We start from the raw sequence: 18,845 nt of genomic DNA, 5'->3' as shown, positions 1-18,845 counted from the left end.
TGGTTTGAGGCACAGGGTCTTGAAATGGCCGCCCTTTGTTTAAATTTGTGGAATTCCACCACTGAAGCGATATGCGTGTTTGGCGCTCTATCAACACTAGACCTTGAAGTTGACCGTGTGCCTGTGACCATTGTTTTTCAAGGCACTGTTGATAGGGCCGCATTTTTAATCTTGCATTTGGGACAATGGCAATGCATGATGCCATCATGCCCAACAGTTTCATGACAAATTTGACTGTGTACTGTTGGTTTGACTGAATTTGTGCCAATATATTGTGGAATGTTTGTACTCTTTGTGGACTTGGGTTTGCAAGTGAGGTTTGCTTATTTAGTGTGGCTCCTAAATAGTGTTGAATTTGCGCTGGTTGAAAGTGGGATTTTTGGTAGTTTATAGAGAACCCTAGAGCGTGTAAGGTTTGTATTACATAATGTGTATGGTTATGACACTGTGTATGACTGTTGGATTTTATTAGCCAGTCGTCGAGATATGGAAATACATGGATGTGTTGCCTTCTTAGGTAGGCTGCGACTACTGCAAGTCATTTTGTAAATACTCTGGGAGCTGTTGTTATCCCGAAGGGTAACACTTTGAATTGGTAATGTTTTCCCTGTATTACAAACCTGAGATATTTTCTGTGCGCTGGATGGATGGGTATGTGAAAATATGCATCCTTGAGGTCTAATGTTGCCATTAAATCTTGTTGTTGTAGCAGTGGGGCTACATCCCATGTGAAAGTGTTCTGATAGGATGCAAAGATTGAGAGTTCTGAGATCTAGTATTGGTCTCAAGGTTCCATCTTTTTTGGGAATAAGGAAGTACAGGGAGTAAACCCCCTGGTTCCTATCTGATGTTGTGGTACAAGCTCTATGGCTTGTTTGAATAATAGAGACTGTACTTCTTTTTGCAACATGGAGATGTGTTGGGAGGAGAGTTTGTGTGGTTTTGGAGGTACAACTGAGGGAATGTATGCCAATTCTATGCAGTAACCATTGCGGATAATAGACAATACCCAGTTGTCTGTTGTAATGGGAAAACAATTTTTGTGGAACGTTTGCAGTCTTCCTCCCACAGGTGAAGTGTGATGAGGGAAGATGTGGAGCGAGTCACTGTTTTGTCTGTGAGGCTTGTTTTGCTGGCTGATATTTTCCCATACCCTCTGGGGAATTGGCCTTTATTTAAGTTCCTCTAAACCCACCTCGTTGGTATGGAGGCTGGTAAGATGATTTGGATTGTGAGGTGGATGCCTCAGATGTTTGTGCTTTAATACCACCCCTGAATTGAGGTTTTCGAAATTAACCTCAGTATTGTGTAGTATACAGAGCACCCATGGCTTTAGCAGTGTCTGAGTCTTTCTTCATCTTTTCAATGGCCGTATCAACTTCAGGGCCAAAAGGCTGTTTCTCATTGAATGCCATATTAAGGACAACCTGCTGGATTTCAGGTTTAAACCCTGACGACCGAAGCCATGCGTGTCTCTGAATAGTAACAGCAGTATTGATTGCCCTAACTGTTGTGTCTGCTGAGTCTAGGGCTGACCTAATCTGGTTGTTAGTAATGTCCTTCCTCGACTATTTGCTGTGCCCTCTTTTGTTATCTTTGGGGAGATACTGGGTGATATCTTTCATTTCGTCCCAGTGGGCCCTATCATAACTAACCAGTAGTGCTTGGGAGTTGGCTATTCTCCATTGATTGGCTGCTTGCGATGCTACTCTCTTGCCAGCAGCATCGAATTTCCTGCTCTCCTTGTCTGGTGGTGGTGCATTACCAGATGACTGGGAGTTGGCCCTTTTCCTTGCCGCACTCACAACTACAGAATCAGGAGGCAGTTGTTGAGTAATGAATGCCGGGTGAGAGGGAGGTGGTTTATATTTTTTCTCCACTCTGGGAGTGATGATCCTGCCCTTGTCTTGGTCTTGAAAAATTTGATCTGCGTGTTTTAACATGCCTGGAAGCATGGGAAGGGACTGGTAAGAAGTGTGAGTGGAGGATAATGTATTAAAGAGAAAATCATCCTCAAAAGGCTCGGTGTGCATTGCGACATTGTGGTATGATGCCGCCCTAGCCAGAACTTGAGTGTATCCAGTGCTTTCTTCTCGTGGTGATGGTTTGGAAGGATAGCAGTCTGGGCTGTTATCGGAAATGGCATCTGGATCATAGAGATCCCATGGGTCGACATTGTTGTGTTGTGAATCTGCAGAGTGTACAGGAGACTGTGCATGTGTAGGAGTAGTAGGTGGAGAGATAATCAGGTGAGGAGAAGACTGATGAGGTGAAAATTGTGGAGGTGGAGATTTTTGCTTAGGCCTTGGCACTTTAGCTGGTGGCTGATCAGTGTCCAATTGTCCTTGAAAGGCTGGCTTTCTCTTAGTCTTCAGAGGAGGTGCAGTTATAATCTTGCCAGTGTCTTTATGAATATGAATTCTGGTCTGCCTTTCATCAATGTCCTCCATTTGTGTGAGTTCCTCAGAAAATCTATGGCTTTCTTTAAGTTATTCTGAAAGTCCATGCTCCTCTGTTTAGATAAGTCTTTTCGGCTCTGAAGCCGGTTTTCTCAGGATCGAAAGGCCGGGAGTGGATGTTGGCCTCTGCTCCGAATGGGATTTTCGAGGCTTCGACTCGATGGGTCGGTGTTTGCCTGTTTCGGAGCCTGTGCTTCAGCTCGAGTCCGAAGGCTTCGGTGGCATGGCCTTTCTCAGTGCCGAAGTTGTTGCTTGGTCAATCGGAGGTCTTTTTGCGGGTGGAGCCATGGCCTTCTGGCAGTGGCGTTGCTGACGCCTTGTGTTTGGGCTTGGATTGGACAGGGGCAGGCGTACTCACATGCTGTCCTGCCGTGACTGGTCTGTCCTCCTCGGACTCCTGGGCGGAGACTGTAGTGTGCATAATCTCCTCTACCTCCACGTCGAGATGTTCGGTGCATCTCGACTCCATTTCCAACCTTCACGCTCTTCTGTCTCGTAGAGTCTTTTTCGAGCAGAAGGATCTGCAGGCCTCACAAGTATCCTCTTGATGGTCTGGAGATAGACAAAGATTACAGACGAGATGTTGGTCACCCTAGGTGTGATGGATCTGCCTTTTATGGGTTCTTGAAATACTTGTTTCGCATGTTTCAACATCCCTGGTAACATCGGGAGACTTTGGTACTGACTGTGTGTCGACGACAAAGTATTAAATAAAAAGTCATCCTCAATGGGTTCAGCGTGCAGTGCCACATTGTGAAAAGCCGCTGCTCTGGACACCACTTGCGTGTAGGCAGTACTGTCCTCAGGTGGTGATGGCCTTGCTGGGTAGCATTCTGGACTATTGTCCGATACTGGTGCATCATATAGATCCCATGCACCTGGGTCATCCTGGCTCATCCCTGTGATCGTTGGAGATTGCATCATAGGTGGGTTAGCAATTGGTGATGGTTGCGGTGAGTGGTGTGGTGATGGTTGTGGCGAAATCGGTGGTGGAGTTACTTCTTTTGCCACCTTTGCTTTCGGTTGTTTCCCTGTTTCTTTGAAAGCAAGTTTTCTTTTCATCCTTATAGGAGGGAGAGTTCTTATTTTCCCTGTTTCCTTTTGAATATGGAGCCTTCTTTGGGTATAATCAGGCTCCCCTGTTTCTAGCTCTTGTCCAAATCTATGGCCTTGTAGTTGTTGTGAAAGGCCTTGTTCTTCAGAGTAGGAGCTTGTTTTCGGCTCCGAAGCTGGGTGTTTCGGTACCGAAACTTTTTCTACAATCTTTTTCGGCTCCGAAGCCACTTTTTTAGGTTTCGGTGTGCCGATCTCTCGGTGCTGACTTATTTCGGAACTGGTCTCCCGGTGTCGTGTCTGGTCTGAGCCATGTTCTCGATGTCGAGTATGCTGCGTGCCGGTATCTAGACCGGAGTCGGAAGACTTTGACACGTACGTGCCCTTTTTCGGTGCCGATGTTTGGTCATCAATTGTTCGGGTTAAGCCATGGCCTGCCGGCGGTGGCGTCCCCTGGGCCTTCATGATTTTGGCGTGAGTTTTGGTCGGGGCTGGTTTACTCACGGTTTTCGGAACCTGCTCTTTTTCGGTCTCGTCTGAGTCAGCGATGGAGAAAGTCTCCTCTTCCTCAACGTCGCGGTGTCCTGACGGCGCCGATGCCATTTGAAGTCTTCGAGCTCTCCGGTCCCGTAGCGTTTTCTTCGACCGAAACGCCCGACAGGCCTCGCAGGTATCCTGTTTGTGTTCGGGGGACAAACACAAATTACAGACCAGATGTTGATCTGTGTAAGGATACTTGTTGTGGCATTCGGGGCAGAAGCGGAATGGGTCCGTTCCATTAGCCTTGAAGACGCACGTGGTCGGGCCGACCAGGCACCGCCGGGGAATCGAAGCCCCATGCGCAATGGAGCCGAAATGGGAGGAGTCCCTCGATCTCGCGACTCGAAAAGACTTCTTCGAAGAAAAACAACTTGTAACACTCCGAGCCCAACACTAGATGGCAGGATATGCACAGCATGTGTATCTGCAGCTACACATGCCATCGAAAATATATATATATATATATATATATAAATAAATAAATAACATAAAAAAAACACAACCCTTTCAGGCTTTGAGTGCTGCATAAATTATGTATAAAAGGAAGCAGAGAACTCTGGATAGTTCCCAAGTTTAAGTGGAGAGTAGATCCTACATACAGTACCATACTGTAGCGCCCCCCCCAGCCTAGTTACCAGCCAATGAATACGCCACACATGCAGCTATGTATTATACGTCTTCATTCATCTGTGTGTAACAGCGAACTAAACATTTTAACCTGTATTCACTTCATCCCATTCTAACACATTGTTAGCTCAACAGAGTTCTTAAGGAGCAAAAACGTTCAGCCATACATACTCACACTACACTACATCTCCCCCTCAGTTAAATAAAAACTTTTTAATTTTTTTTATTTTAAACAAGCATCTACACAATCGTAGCTCCTCAATAAGCCTTGTTGGGGTTTTATTACTCATCCTAATCATGTCTTCAGAAACTGGAAATCAGCAACAGAAGTGTCCATGATCTGCATTGGCAATGTACAAGCAATGGCAGTCTGGGGCTTTCCAATCATCCTTTCTGAACCAGTCTCTACGTTGACATCAGTTTCTGATGCGTAATGACCCACATGTCTGAAATGTGAGGAATCTTGTGTGCTGGATATACCTGGACGCTGGGCAGTCACAGCATTAAATGTAGCATCAGACTTATGTTTTCACATCTGACAGAAAAGCATTCTTTCTCCTCTTGTGTAGAAGAGGTATTTTGCATGTTATCTCTTGTCTTAATAGGCTTTCATTTTCTTTTGTACGGGTTTCTTCTTCAGTTCTTGATCTTGTATTGGTCTACTGAGGTAACTTGGTTGTCAATGCTCTCCCAAAAATCAACATTGCGGGGCTTTTACCTGTGGTTGAGTGAGGAGCCAAATAGTAAGCTTGTAGCGTTGAATTCAAGACAATCTTGAGGTCAAGAATTTCTAACGCAGCACACTGAACAGCTTTCTTTTATGTACTCATGAAGTGTTCAACAAGGCCATTAGCCTGTGGCCGAAGAAGCGTGCTCTTCTGATGCTTCACATGAAGTAGACTGAGAAAGTTTCTGAATTCTCGACTATTGAAAGGTGGCCCATTGTCAGATTTTTAAATCTCAGGAACGACCCATGTTGGAAAGATGCCATCTAATCTCTCAATGAGTCGTTCCTGAGTGACAGATGAGAGATCTTCTATTATTGGAAAACAGAAGTATTTATCCCCAATCACCATCAGGTGATGTCCATTGTCAAGTGGACCGAAAAAGCCAACAGCAATTCTTTCCCATGCATGCTTTGGAAACTCTGACTGCTTAAGTGGTTGTTAAGTGGTTTTCAATGACATGCCTTTAATTCTCTTTCAACTCTTTCACTGAGATAAGGAAACCAAACTCAATTTCGGAAAGCTTGTTTTGTGGAAATGATTCCACAGTGTCCTTTATGGGCCACTTCAATTATCAGTTGTGGCAGACTCTCCAGAATGACAAATCTCAAATCCCTCAGGATAATGCTTTCTTGTGTCACTAACATTTTTAAACTTCTGGCATTCACGGTCACTGGTAAGAGGTTTAGTATGTTGATTCCACGACTGACTTGTAATAATGTCTTTCAGTTTTAACATGTCTGTATTTTGACTCAAGGCAGTGACAATCTGTTCCAACAAAATGACAGCAGGCATGTTTGATTTTACAATAACATATATGTAGGCATCAGCTGTCTTAGAAGGGTTACCTTGACACTGCATAAGCACTCTGGAAAAGTAGTCGGCAGAGTTTTGATTCTTCCTCGGATGATGCACAATTGTGTAGTTGTACCCTTGCAATTGTAATCTCCAATATTCAATGCATAGATGCATCTTGGCATTTGAATTGCCAAAGAAGGTCAGAAATGCTTGATGATCTGTCACAAGCATGAAAGGTTTCCCATAGGAAAACATGCACGTTTTCAGAAACCCACTCTACTGCTAAACTCTTTTTCAGGTTGTGAATAAGCACGTTCAGTCTGGGACAAACTCTTGCTTGCATATGCCAAAATATGTCTTCGAGCATTTGGATGTCCTTTTTGCTGTGCGAGGATTGCTTGTAAACAGACTTGGGCTAGCGCCAGCAACTTCTGTATGTAGCTTTGGATCAAAGCATGCCATTTCAGTAGCATTTTCAATAGGTTGTTTGATTCTCTTAAAACTTTGCGTGCATTTATGTGACCAGTGAAATGAAAACATCTTTTTTGTCAACTCTCTAAAGGAAGCACTCACAGTGGCAAAGTCTTGTATATATCTGCAACAGTAGCTGGCCAAGCCAAGAAATGAGCGCAACATGGAAACATCTTGTGGGGGAGTGGCAGTTGACAATGCTTGCACTTTGGCTGGATTTGGTGTCATGCCCAATCAGAGAAGATATGGCCAAATAATTTTAGCTTTGTGTTATTGAATTCATATTTCTCAGCATTCAGTGTTAAACCTGCATCAACAAGTAAACCACACACTTGCCCGAGAGCTTCATTATGTTCCTTCTGTGTAGCTCCAAAAACTATTATGTTGTCACTATATTTGAGAGCATTCAAGACGGGCTGTATGATATGTCTAATGACATCTTGACCAATCTCTGCAGCTGATGACACATCACAACTGAGTCTTGTTTTGAAACATGCCAATGTGTGCAGAAAAGGTTGTAATGTACCACAATTCTACTCAGGTTCCAATTAATTATATATTTTATTTAAATCAAGGTGAAGGAAGGCGTGGGTGCCATTCAATTGTGTTATTTCAGCAAGGAGAGGACCTGGATATTGTTCTCTTTTAATTGCCTTGTTCGCTTGATACATAGCCACACAGATGCGTACAGCTCCTTCAATGTCCATTTTAGGCACTACCACATTTGGAGAAACCCATGGCGTTGGACCAGTAGAACGTTGAATGGTATCATGCTCAAGAAATGACTCAAGTTCCTTTTCAACAGCAATGCAATTTTTCTGTGTCTTTGAGCAACTGGACGGACATCCTCATCAAGAAGCAATTGTACTTTCATAATCTTAGGCTTTCCTAACCCAGGAAACAATGAAGGGAACTGATTTACTATTTTGTGATGAGCATTCATGTTGTAGTTCACTGAGATCAATCCCATATCAGCAGCTGTGCTGAAACTGAGTAAACAGGAACTTGATGACATACCTTGAAGCACGTGGATGGGCACGTGCACTTTTGTTTTCTTGTGTTTCATAGTTGCTATGAATTAACCTTTACTTTTCAAGGGTGTTGATGCAGCTCATGTATACACTTTAGTTTTTGATGGCGTCAGTCCTGGCAAAGGAGATAGTTCCTTATATTTCTCCTCAGGCATATTTATCGATGCAGCACAGTTGATGATGAAAGGTGTGGAACAACCATTTATTTTCAGGGTAATCTTCGGGCAATGTCTGAATCACTTTCTTGGTTTTTCATGTCAACTTTTTTTTGACTGGTATTTTTCTTCACTTGTGGATAGTCCAACACTGGCATTTCTCAAAGGTAAACAAACAACGACAATGCACCTTCCTCACTTTCACTTGATACTGACAAACTTCTTGATGATGATTTAGATGACAATTGACTTTGTTTGGTGTCAATTTGTCCCAACTGATGTCGCTTGGCCATGTGGGTGTGCATCAAACGTTGCTTCTGGGATGTTTGCTTGGCCCTTTTGTCATCCTACCGTGACGCGTTTACTCTTTCTTTCACCTTGCAAAACATTACAAAGTAGTTCTTACCACAGCCTTTGCGTATTTATCCAATAGTGGGACATTTCTCTTCACGTGGAAAAGACAATCCAGACTTGAAACAAAACTTTTTCTTTGGAGACATCACCTTGTGTCCTTCAGCTTTATGTTTCTGCTTGCTTTTCATGTTCATGATGGACTCATTTTGGGCATCTCTGACCTTCGTGTCAACAGCTTGTCGATCAGTACGCTCTTTAGCTCTGACAGCTGTAAAATCTTGCTCCGGTTGAAAAGTTTCTCTCAGCATTTGTTGTCTGAATGAATCTGACAGGCATCTGTCAATAACCATGAGGCATATTGCTTCTTCATCATTAAATTAATTGAATCCACAGAGTTTTATCAGCATATCCAGTCTCTCAGCAAAGCCGTTTATAGTTTTGCCAACTCTTTGGGGTTCTTGACTAAAATGGACCTTTCGTAAGCTACATTTGGCATTGGATTGAATTTGAGATTCAAAGCTTCTTTACTTTGACAGTTACGTAACCTCATCAGCTCGTGGCATTTTCTTTATGACTTCTTTAACACCATCACCAGCAAGATTCTTCAGGTACTTGACAACCTTTTTGTTATTTAATGATTTCATAGATGCGCTAGAAGAAATAGATGCCTCTACCCGAGCAGTCCATCTATTGCCAATATTTTGCTTTCAGGTGGTATTAAATGGTGATTTCAGGAAGGCGGCAGTATTGGAATCATTAACAGAATTGATTGACACTGCAACTGGAGTTCTCTCCAACCCACTTTACCATCTTGGTGAATTTGTTCATGCACACCATCTCTGATGCCCAGTGACGTGCTGGCCACTGAGTCATCTTGGACATTCTCTGGAACTGTGACCTCTTTCTTGGTCTCCATTGGAGCTGTTAACTTTTTGGAGACTTCTGGAGATGTGCTGAGCCCCCACCTTGCAGCTTTGGTGGTGTGCTGGTTCAAGTATTGGACAGCCACTAAGCACAACCCTTGTGCTTCATCTTGGGTCTCCTCGCCCACCGCTGAGGTAGTAGAACTCGAGCAAGCTTTGTTATCAATTGTTCTGTCAGCTAGTGCTCTTTTCTGGATCTGCTTGTGACTGCCTTTACCCTTATCACTCTGTTCACTGTATGGCTTTATACTGAGTATTAGCGCAGTACCTCTCTGTACGACCTTGCCAGTAGGTTCTTGACCAATGATGCAGAGATTCTTAGTGAAGCATTAATTTGTCCTCAACTGCTTCCAACCAGCTGGAGGTGCGCTCTGACTCTTTATATGCCAAACGCCGATTATGCACTTCAGCGAAGGGACACATGGCACTCACAAGCAGTTTGCTTAGACCACTGTAAACTCTCTGAGAGAGCACTGTTTATCTTCGGGTTACATATCCCATCATCGTCACCAGCTGTAGCATCCTTCCCAGTTTGGGTACTGGCCAATGAATAAGTCACGCACGGAGATATGCATTACACATCTTTATTCATCTGTGTGCAACCACAACCTCAACATTCTAAACCAGCAATCACTTCACTACGTTCTAACACTTTCGTCATACCTCTAAAGGGTCCTTTAGGTGCCAAAGCGGTTCCATAATTCATACTCACTCAGCGCTACACCTACAACACTGACACCCTGAATCTGCACACCTCAAATGTCTGTTATTCTGGCAAAGATTTTAAGCATAGGATTAGCACAGTGCCATCCAAGCAAAGCTAGAAAGAACAAAGTATTTTGCCATTTCTACAGCAAAGTGTTTAAGCACAAGATCCACCTATGCCGAGCTGTAAAATGACAAAAGTCTTTCACAACTCAGGGCACAGTATTACAGTATTACAGTTGTGGATTAATAAAATACCATCCAAGCTGACCTGGAATGAATAAAAGCAACCCTTGACATGTGGTTCGCTGTTAAAGAGCTTCAAACAGGTTAAGCTTTGCCCAGGCACGAGGGAGCAACCAGTACAGGTCAAAACAATAGATGTTTTGGGAAAGTGTTTTGAATGTTTCTCTATTTCCAGCTGCCGTCAGTTCTGTTATCCCTTTTTCAATCATTGTTCCCTGTCCCATCTGCATCAAATTTCACCTCAATGACAGATTCAAAACCAGGGCCCATTATCTTCACAAACCCATGTTTACAACCCAGGAAAGAGAGCAGTCCTGAATAGAAAGAAATCTTCCTAGATGCCTTTAGACAGCTAAACCTTCCTGCAACATGATGATGCAGGCCTTTGGTGAAGGATCAGACACAAGCACTTTTGCTTAAAGCTGCTACTTTAACTGCTTGAAAAATATCTACCTTTTTGGTACTTTCAAGTTCAGAAACACCAACACTAGCTTGTTAAATGGACGATGTGATGTGATGTCATGAAGAATCCTACCCGGTTTCTTCCACCACAAGTCTAATAGATGGAAGTCTTAAAATGATGCCTAGACTAACTGAAAAGGTCTGGAAATGAAAACCTGAGTTTGTCACAATGGTAGGCAACTTGTCCGTGGTCATTGTGTGCCACTAGGTATAGGACACTCAAAACTATAGTGGACGGACAGGAAACACATACATAACTAACCTCATCAACTACACCTCAATTAACTTGAAAGCCAAACTTGGTATTTCAAGCTTTCTTTCCCATAAGAAAGTTTTAAAAGGCTGTGGAAAGTTTCTGTTTAGTGGGTTCTGATTTAACCCCCACTTGTTATTGTTCACTTTTTCTAGCGATCAAATATGTGATTTATTTACAGCTGTAACACTTATTTCAGAAGCTCCTGGGATAAAGTAGACAATCATAACCTTCTTGTGGCTGAAAATCTATGCAGTAGTTTCATGCACTGTATGAACTCTTAAGAAAACTGCTAGAAAAAGAATGCCATCACTAAGAGCTCAGCACTAAAATATTTGTGGAAAGAGGTGTCCTGCTCCGACATGAAGAGATGTGCTTAAAGCTCTGCATCATTACTGTATGCACATTTAGAAGAAAAATCAGCGCAGGTGTTCTAAACTTGGGTAGGGAGGGTTAACAAAAAGATTGAGATTTTGGCACTCTCATCCAAAAAGCCTCATTTCTGTATCTCTGCATTGGGCCTCCACAAACACAAAACATGCAGCCTCCAGACAAAATACAAAAATGTGGTAACAACCACAACAAAGAGAAGAGCTTTGTCAAACTTACATGCAAAGCCTGTGTTTCCATTAGGCAAACTAAGGGAAAAAGAAAGTCTTATTGTACCGCCTAGAGGCAAATACAAATTATTGCAAAAAGCTTCAAAAATGGCCTTGAAGAGAACTCCACTTTACCTCTTTGTACGTGAACTACAGGCGTGGATTGGACATATATCATGGCTGCCTCATGAGAGATTATGAGACCAAACTCCATGAAATAACAACAGACTTCAGAGAAAAGTAATTACCTTTAATTTAGTTTCAAAAGGAAATAATTAGCATGCAATTGGCACTGTCCCCTAAGCTCATGCTTTGAATAACTACTCTGGCCCTTGAATTAGAACTATTATGAACCCTTTATGGAAATAATCCATATCCTTACTTTATTCACTACAAGACTGCTCCATGAAGCCGAGTAAAGTTTGTCCTGGAGCATTGAGTATTCTCATATCAAGTGTGCCTTAAACACAAATAATGAGAAAATAAATAAGAGCCCCATTTACCATTAGGCGGGCATCCTGGAAGGACAGTGGTGACTCTGGCCCTACCCCAGTGATGGAGGACAGTGCCCTACCATTAGAGATCCTCACCTGCCTGGAGAAGATTTCTGTGCCTTCATCTGTGGACGGAGTTTAGGGAGTTCATTTCAGTAAAAAGAACAAGTAAAAGGCCCTAGGTTGCACGTAGTTTTTCTCCCTGTATGGCTGCAACTGCCATGCCTTCCCTACCAGTCCAAGGCGGGAATCTAGTGATGGTAGATTCCATTCCCTGCCCCTTTATGCTGGCACAAATTGTCTGATATCTCAAGTTCTAAATGAGTTGGGAGTAACCCAAAGGCTAGTGAATTGGCAGCCACCCTTTTTTTGGCAGGTGCCCCACATCCGCAAACCTCTAAACTAAGCCCTAAAGCTCCTCATACCTTTATTCCACTGGCTACTAAACCTTAGATGGCCCACTGCTGTATATTATACAGTGTTATAATGGGTCAATATTTATAGCTTAGATTTTCTGTTTAGCATGCAAACAAACAAGGTTTTTCCTTAAGGCTGAAACAAACTGCAGAAATGTATAAAACATTTGGATCATTTAAAAGCACAGACTTGGCCAGTCATTTACATTCTCATATTCTGCAGTAATGTGCTCACTAAGGGGATTACCACACTTCTACTGAGCTCCAAGACCTGAACGTGGCCTGTGAATAGATTTCTACAGCAAATATTAAAGCACACTTGAGACAATATTTTTGGAAACTTATTAAGAGTATGAATGACTTAATGCGAAAAGCATGCAAGATGGGGCGGGAACTTCGCCCTTGACCTTCTGCCTTATAAAATGATCATATGTCCTTCTCCTGGAAAGGGGAGGGAATGATCATGTGACTAATCCAAATGTCTTTATGTTGTCGCTCACTGGTGTTATCTATCCCCGGTCAGATCCTGCAACACTGCCACCTAGAAACAAGCTTTCCCCTTGTGTGTAGCCAGTGGACGATGAGCTTATATGTCAAGTAAATGAGGAGCCAGTAGAAAGCAGAGGATTGGTACACTTCCAAACACCTACAAGAGCAGCTGTGCATCTTGTGTCAAGCAATAGGAATTAGTCCCACCCTGCAGAAGAGTTGTTGCGTGCTGTTGCTTGGAGATAACATTTTAGATTGCTAAAAAATAACTGTGTGCCATCACTTGGGTAAAAGGCAAAGCATTGTTGTTTCCTGTGATATCACTCTGCTAAAAAAATGACAATATGTGTAGGACCCCCTACATGTTTACCACATTAGAATTGATATTTTATAACTTTGGGCACTGTCATTCATTTGAGGCCTTCACTGTTGAAAACAAGACTCCAAGTAAATTACAAGTTTCTTCAGCTGTACCAACAGATGCTCAGTAAATAAGGAAGTTGCTTACTTTAGAGCTTGTTTTCATAGCCATTATGGTGAACTATCTTTTTTCGTTTCCTCCATACATTAGTTATCTACTGCCGATAGCCAGTAGGTAGTTACAGTTAGGGTAGTGCTTTTTGTTATGCTAATAACTTTTGCGCCATTTGAGTAATCTTCTTGAAACTGTCAAACCTCATAGGCTAGTTGGTTGAGCTGCTGTCACCAAAGTTTCAGGGTGATTCATCAAGCGGGAACTGAGAAAAGGTGGGGCGGGGTCCCCATACACTATTTCCCATGCCCGACCAGAACAGATTAGCTCCAGATTTGGCAAAAAGGTAGATCTTGGTCCAGAAAGATCTTTGTTATCTGGTGCAAATGTGTTTAGTAGTTTCAGAGTTACTAAAGGGAAAAAATATATAGCTATCTAGTGGGATATGCAGATCCGGGGCGTAAATCAAGTCCCTGATTGGCTGGCAGCAACCTGACAGGAAAGTTGAGGTCACCATTTTATTTGTTGCTTGGGCTGGGGAAGGGTAAAATAAAATGTAAAAACACATAAGAGGCCAGGATAGAGGTATACTGACCCCACTGGACACATGGAGGTTCCTGACGGAATCCTCACAGGTACAAATTATCCAAAACACTTTTTAGCCGACTTGCAGATCCACTGCTGTGCTCAGCGCAACCCCAGCGTAACGTTGCAATGCATCCACAGATCCAAGCAGAATTAAAAAAAAGAAAAATACACCCTGTCACACACCAAGCCACTCCCCCCACACATGCACCTACAGCGCAAGTAGTATTAACGTACAATCATTATATATTACTTCATGTTAAAGAAAAACATAGAAATTCACTGAAAAAAAACTAAAGGTTACAGGGACGTTGTAGTAGGTTCTTGTTTTACCCATACAAAACTATAGAATTTCAGCAGTTATAGTTATACATACCCGAAGAAACTATAACTTGTGTTGTTAAGTAACTTTAGGCTACGAGTTAGTATATGTATATATATATATATATATATATTTTTTTTTTTTTACCTAGTGGCGGTCACCACTAGATAGTTCTAGTTAGGACCATGTTTCCATAGACTAACCATTTTTGACTTGCCTATATACCCGGGGGATGGGCCAAAGATAGGCCTGGGGAGCAGGGCAGCACTGCGGTCATGCCATTTTGGGCTGTGATACCTCATCTCCCTGTGACAAATGGGAGGGGACAAAAACAAGGGAACTGTGTCTCTGGGCCCACCGTGCGGGCAGGGGCTGCTGGGATGGTGAGAGGTTTCGGGATCGCTATCAGAGCGGCCCTAGGCACAGTTGCGGCCCGCTCTGGCATGAGGCATGAGTCATGAGGATGTGTGCGTCCGAGGTAGCTGCAGGACCTTTCTTTAGGCAAAGCCCTGCCACTCCAAGGACTTGTGGTGGCGGGGCCCGCAACGCTGCAGGCGCTGATGCACTCATTTCAGATAGGGATGGCAACAGAGGAAGAGCACAGGAGTTTGGACAGTGTCTGAGATTAGGCATGTGGGGCTGGCGATCAAACCGTTATCAGCGCTATTTGTGAATCGACTGGGTTTTTCACAAATTGCATTAACATCACCCTTTTTCTCCTAGGTTGTATCACAGGCACAAGGAGAGGGCATTTTGAGGTTTGGATCTGTGGGCACTTAAGTGGGCAGCAAGGCATGCTGAAACCTGGAGAGGACAGCAATTGGGGCTGTCTGAAATGGTGGTGCAGCTAAAATAGTTTAGATAAGGAAACATGTGTTGGCACGAGTTGCTACCCAAGTTAAATTCACTAGTGAGGGCAGCCCATGCCTAGGCGTCCTGGTTTGTGCAGTTAAAAGGATTGGCACTGCTAAACATTTATTGGAAATCAAAGTGTCATGGTTTGGTACCACTATTGTTTAGACCAAAATCATTCTGAGAAGAGGTGGGGGAGAGAGTGGAGGGGTAGGGCAAGCAAAACTAGGGGATATCGACAGTACTCACAGGAAGGGGAAAAGAGACCTCTGGAAGTTTTGCAAGGCAGAGGGGTTCGTTTCTCTGTAAGACAGAGAATTAAAATATGAGCTGGTGGAAGTTTTCACGATGATGAGGTACGCTGTATCATTTGGTGATGGGAATGTAAAATGGGGGTGGGCAGAAAATCTGTTTTTTGGTGGTGGTTGGTACACAAGTTTAAAAGTTATTGCACAAAGTTGTTGAGACTCAGTCAACATTTTGTGAGGGGGTAGAGGAGGGGGCTTTTATGAATGGAATGAGATGGCAACAGTGGTGTATGCAGGAGGGTTGGCTGTGGGGAGTTTTGAGTGAGGAGAGTTGTGATTGGGCTTTGGTAGGTTTGGTTTGTGAAGGGTTGCTAAGGGGAGGGGGAGGAGAATTAGGATACCTCTTAAGATGTATAGTAAGGGCAGGCTGATGTTTAGTATGTAAGGCGTAGAGCCAAGATTGATATAATGCTTGTGCACCGGTTTCATTAAAGCAGCCTTTTGCACACTATCACAGTCAGTCGTTCTTGGCTAGTTGTTGGATATGCCATCCAGCACAAATCCACACCAATTGGAAACCTGGATCTTAAAATCGCACTAGTTATGCCCAGGGCAGATAGTGAACCAAAGGATATTGTATGGGAGGGATCTCAATAAAATTACAGCAGAACAACCAGCTTTTTTTCCAAACAACATGACCATTTGTCTTAACACACGCAGATCTATCAGACAGTAACAATTATGCAGAGGGCAATTGATGGAGAGACCAAAAGCACGCCCCAGCACTACTGGTGGGGAGCCTATGACCATCACCGAAAGGAGGTGCCTGAGGTCTTTGTCTCTCATTCCTGCACTCCTATCAGGAGACAGTGCCACTTTAATGACGCAGAGGGAAGCATTATAGTGGCAGTCTGTGAAAAAGGACATGTTTTGAGGAAATACAGGGAAAATTGAAGATGCCAAACACTGCTCACCCCCAATGTGACACGGCTGCTACTCACCTGGGTTGTGCCTTTACTGGGAAAGTATTGGTTACAACAGATCCTTGCTCCTTTTCCAGGTCCACCATAACATCATTAAGGTTCTGATTCAACTGGAGAAAACAAAGATGGGAATCATGAGAGATCTGATGTGGATTTATGGACAAGTGACTCCAAAGAAACATTAAAAAACTAGCTCCTCCAGAGGGGACAACTCAAGCTCTAGGAGGACCGAACCACAGATGAACTAAAAAAAAAAAAATCAACTTGTTCCCCAGTAGAACACAAAGACGCTGTCATGGTTACAAAGTAACTCCTTTTGAAAGACAGGCCATCCTTGTCCTGAATATAACACAAGGACACAGCATGTGCAATAGATAATCTCTTTCTGGGAGAAAGGTTGCTTCATCTCAAGTTCTAAACATGAGACGACCAAGGCTACAGAGGGTTTCCATCTAGGTGGAGGTTATTGTTCCTCCCACAGCTACAAAGGATCTCTTCTATGGGAGGAAGGTTGTCTTCAGCCACAGTAATCACAGCACAAGCTTGCATGGGAGTTATCTCTGGGAGTAAGGCCACGATAACACTGGCAATATGGGACTCACGTGATGGATCAATAGAGCAAATGAACTTGTGATATAACAGTCTGGTTCGCCAATCCTTACCTTGCTCATTTCTTTGTGGAAGTTCTCTTCTAGACCGGCGATACTCTGGAACGTGTTGACGTAGAAACCAACACGGCTGATAAAGACATTAAAATAACATTCAGTGTCATCAAGAATAATAGGCCTTGACAGGGCATGTTGGCAAGGTTAGTTTCACTTAAAGTTATATCTACTACTAAGCAAGAACACTTCTCAGTCGTCAAACTTCCCTTCCAAAAGGAAGTAAGCATAAATAGGTATTTCAGGTAGCATAAGAGACCGGATAAGTAATACAGTGAAAGAAATAATTTTGGTCAATAGCAGTTATGCCCATCTTCCAAACACTTGCCTGCCTCGATTAGCATCCCTCACTCACTCATTAACTCTCTTGCCACCTGTCACACAGTCGCATATTTAATATAATTTGAAAAACATTGATATATACATCTATCTAGGAACAAATCAAGAATTTATTTAAAGCACCTCATTGCTAGAACATGGAAAAACATCTCAAACAATGGTCATCAGGAAATTATTCCCCCCTGCACATACAGAAAGTTATTCATTGATATACAATAAGCATGGCATGTAACCGTGAACTACAGGAACCTCAGACAAGCACCCATCAAAGCATCCACCTAAGACCATACCTGAAATCATCATTGACAGACAACTTGTGCAAACCTTCACATCAACAAACCATTTCAACAATGTACATCGATAAACTGACCCAACTATTCATATCATCAAACTGATCTAATCAAGAACAATGACACTTATCCAACTATGAACATCAAACAAACGATAAAACGAACAGTAAGGAGGAATTCATCCACACTGAAACGTTTTCAAAGTTACCCAAATAGGAACAGGGCACATCTCCAATAATGAAAAGCAAAAAGTAATCTAAATGTAAACATTTTCAGAACGCTGGCAATAAAATAAAAAAAAAAATACAACATCTCAGATGCAATGTTGACAGTCTAGAGTGGAGCTTCAGCACTACAAAGTGCCAAACTTGTGAGTCAATAGTTGTAAATTGCAGCAGATAGGGCACTGGTTCCCAGGAGCTTGATAGGTCTCCATGCCCCATAGCTGTCTCAGCAACGCCTATCGTGCCAATCCTGATCTTAAGCAGTGGTGCACGTCATGTGAGGGGCGGCCATATCTTGGATGTAAATAGAACCACTGCAGCCTGAACAGCAGCACTTACCTTGAGAGAGTGGAGCGCCGACCCACACCTGCAGGGAGGTGTCAGAGAGGAGCAGCAGCCCATGGGGTGACTCTTACTCCAACACAAACTTGTGCTCACTGGGATTCCATATGTGTCAGACTAGCAGGGATTGTGAAGAGTCATAGAACAAGCATGAAGAGGCTCCGGTAAACACCAGATGATGATGCCAAGTGGGAAGAGGCTTGATGAGAGCTTAATACAGGGAATTGCAATTCAGGGGCGAGCGAATATTAGTGCTGTGGAATCCTACACTAAAGAAACAAATAACACAACCCCCAACTGAATTGGTGACTTAAAAAATAGATAAGCCCCAGGATGGCAACACGAAGATTAGCGCAGAGAGGCAACAGGGAAAGGATGATGTCAGCCCACTGTGTTGACACAATCTCTCGCAGGGCCCCTGAGTGTTTTCTATCCGTCCAAATAATGTGGGGTTGTAAGGATCAATAATTGGCCATTCTCATGAGACACTAAAAACTGTAAACACCTACAGTGATCCCCACCGGTGCTGGGCAGGCAGCAGTTGCAGATTGGCTGCTGGGAGATGAACATGAAAAAGGCAAGAGAGCCATAACACGACCCACACGCCAGTCGGCCCGCCAAGCCTAAAACTTGAAGTAGCAGACAATTCCATGCCATGGCAAGGAGGGAAAAGGTATGTGAAGTAATGTTGGCTTTCCGCAGACACGTGATAGAATTATTCCTAGA

At 43.2% G+C, this 18,845-nt stretch overlaps 1 protein-coding gene across 24 annotated transcripts in view; it reads right to left on the bottom strand.

Moving 5' to 3' along the window:
• BIN1 (bridging integrator 1) overlaps positions 1-18,845 on the bottom strand; it is a 504,923-nt gene that overhangs the window by 143,580 nt on the left and 342,498 nt on the right. For all 24 annotated transcript variants that reach the window (XM_069224571.1, XM_069224563.1, XM_069224567.1 and 21 more), the window contains 2 exons: positions 16,925-17,000; positions 16,281-16,372 (listed from right to left, as the gene is read on the bottom strand). In XM_069224571.1, coding sequence (XP_069080672.1) covers positions 16,281-16,372; positions 16,925-17,000 — 168 coding nt within the window. The remainder of the gene's footprint in view (positions 1-16,280; positions 16,373-16,924; positions 17,001-18,845) is intronic.

Source organism: Pleurodeles waltl, chromosome 3_1, assembly GCF_031143425.1.
Source record: "Pleurodeles waltl isolate 20211129_DDA chromosome 3_1, aPleWal1.hap1.20221129, whole genome shotgun sequence".
In the NCBI taxonomy this organism is placed as follows: Eukaryota; Metazoa; Chordata; class Amphibia; order Caudata; family Salamandridae; genus Pleurodeles; species Pleurodeles waltl.
The sequence above is the reverse complement of the archived record's forward strand: the minus strand, read 5'-3'. Positions and strand labels throughout refer to the sequence as shown.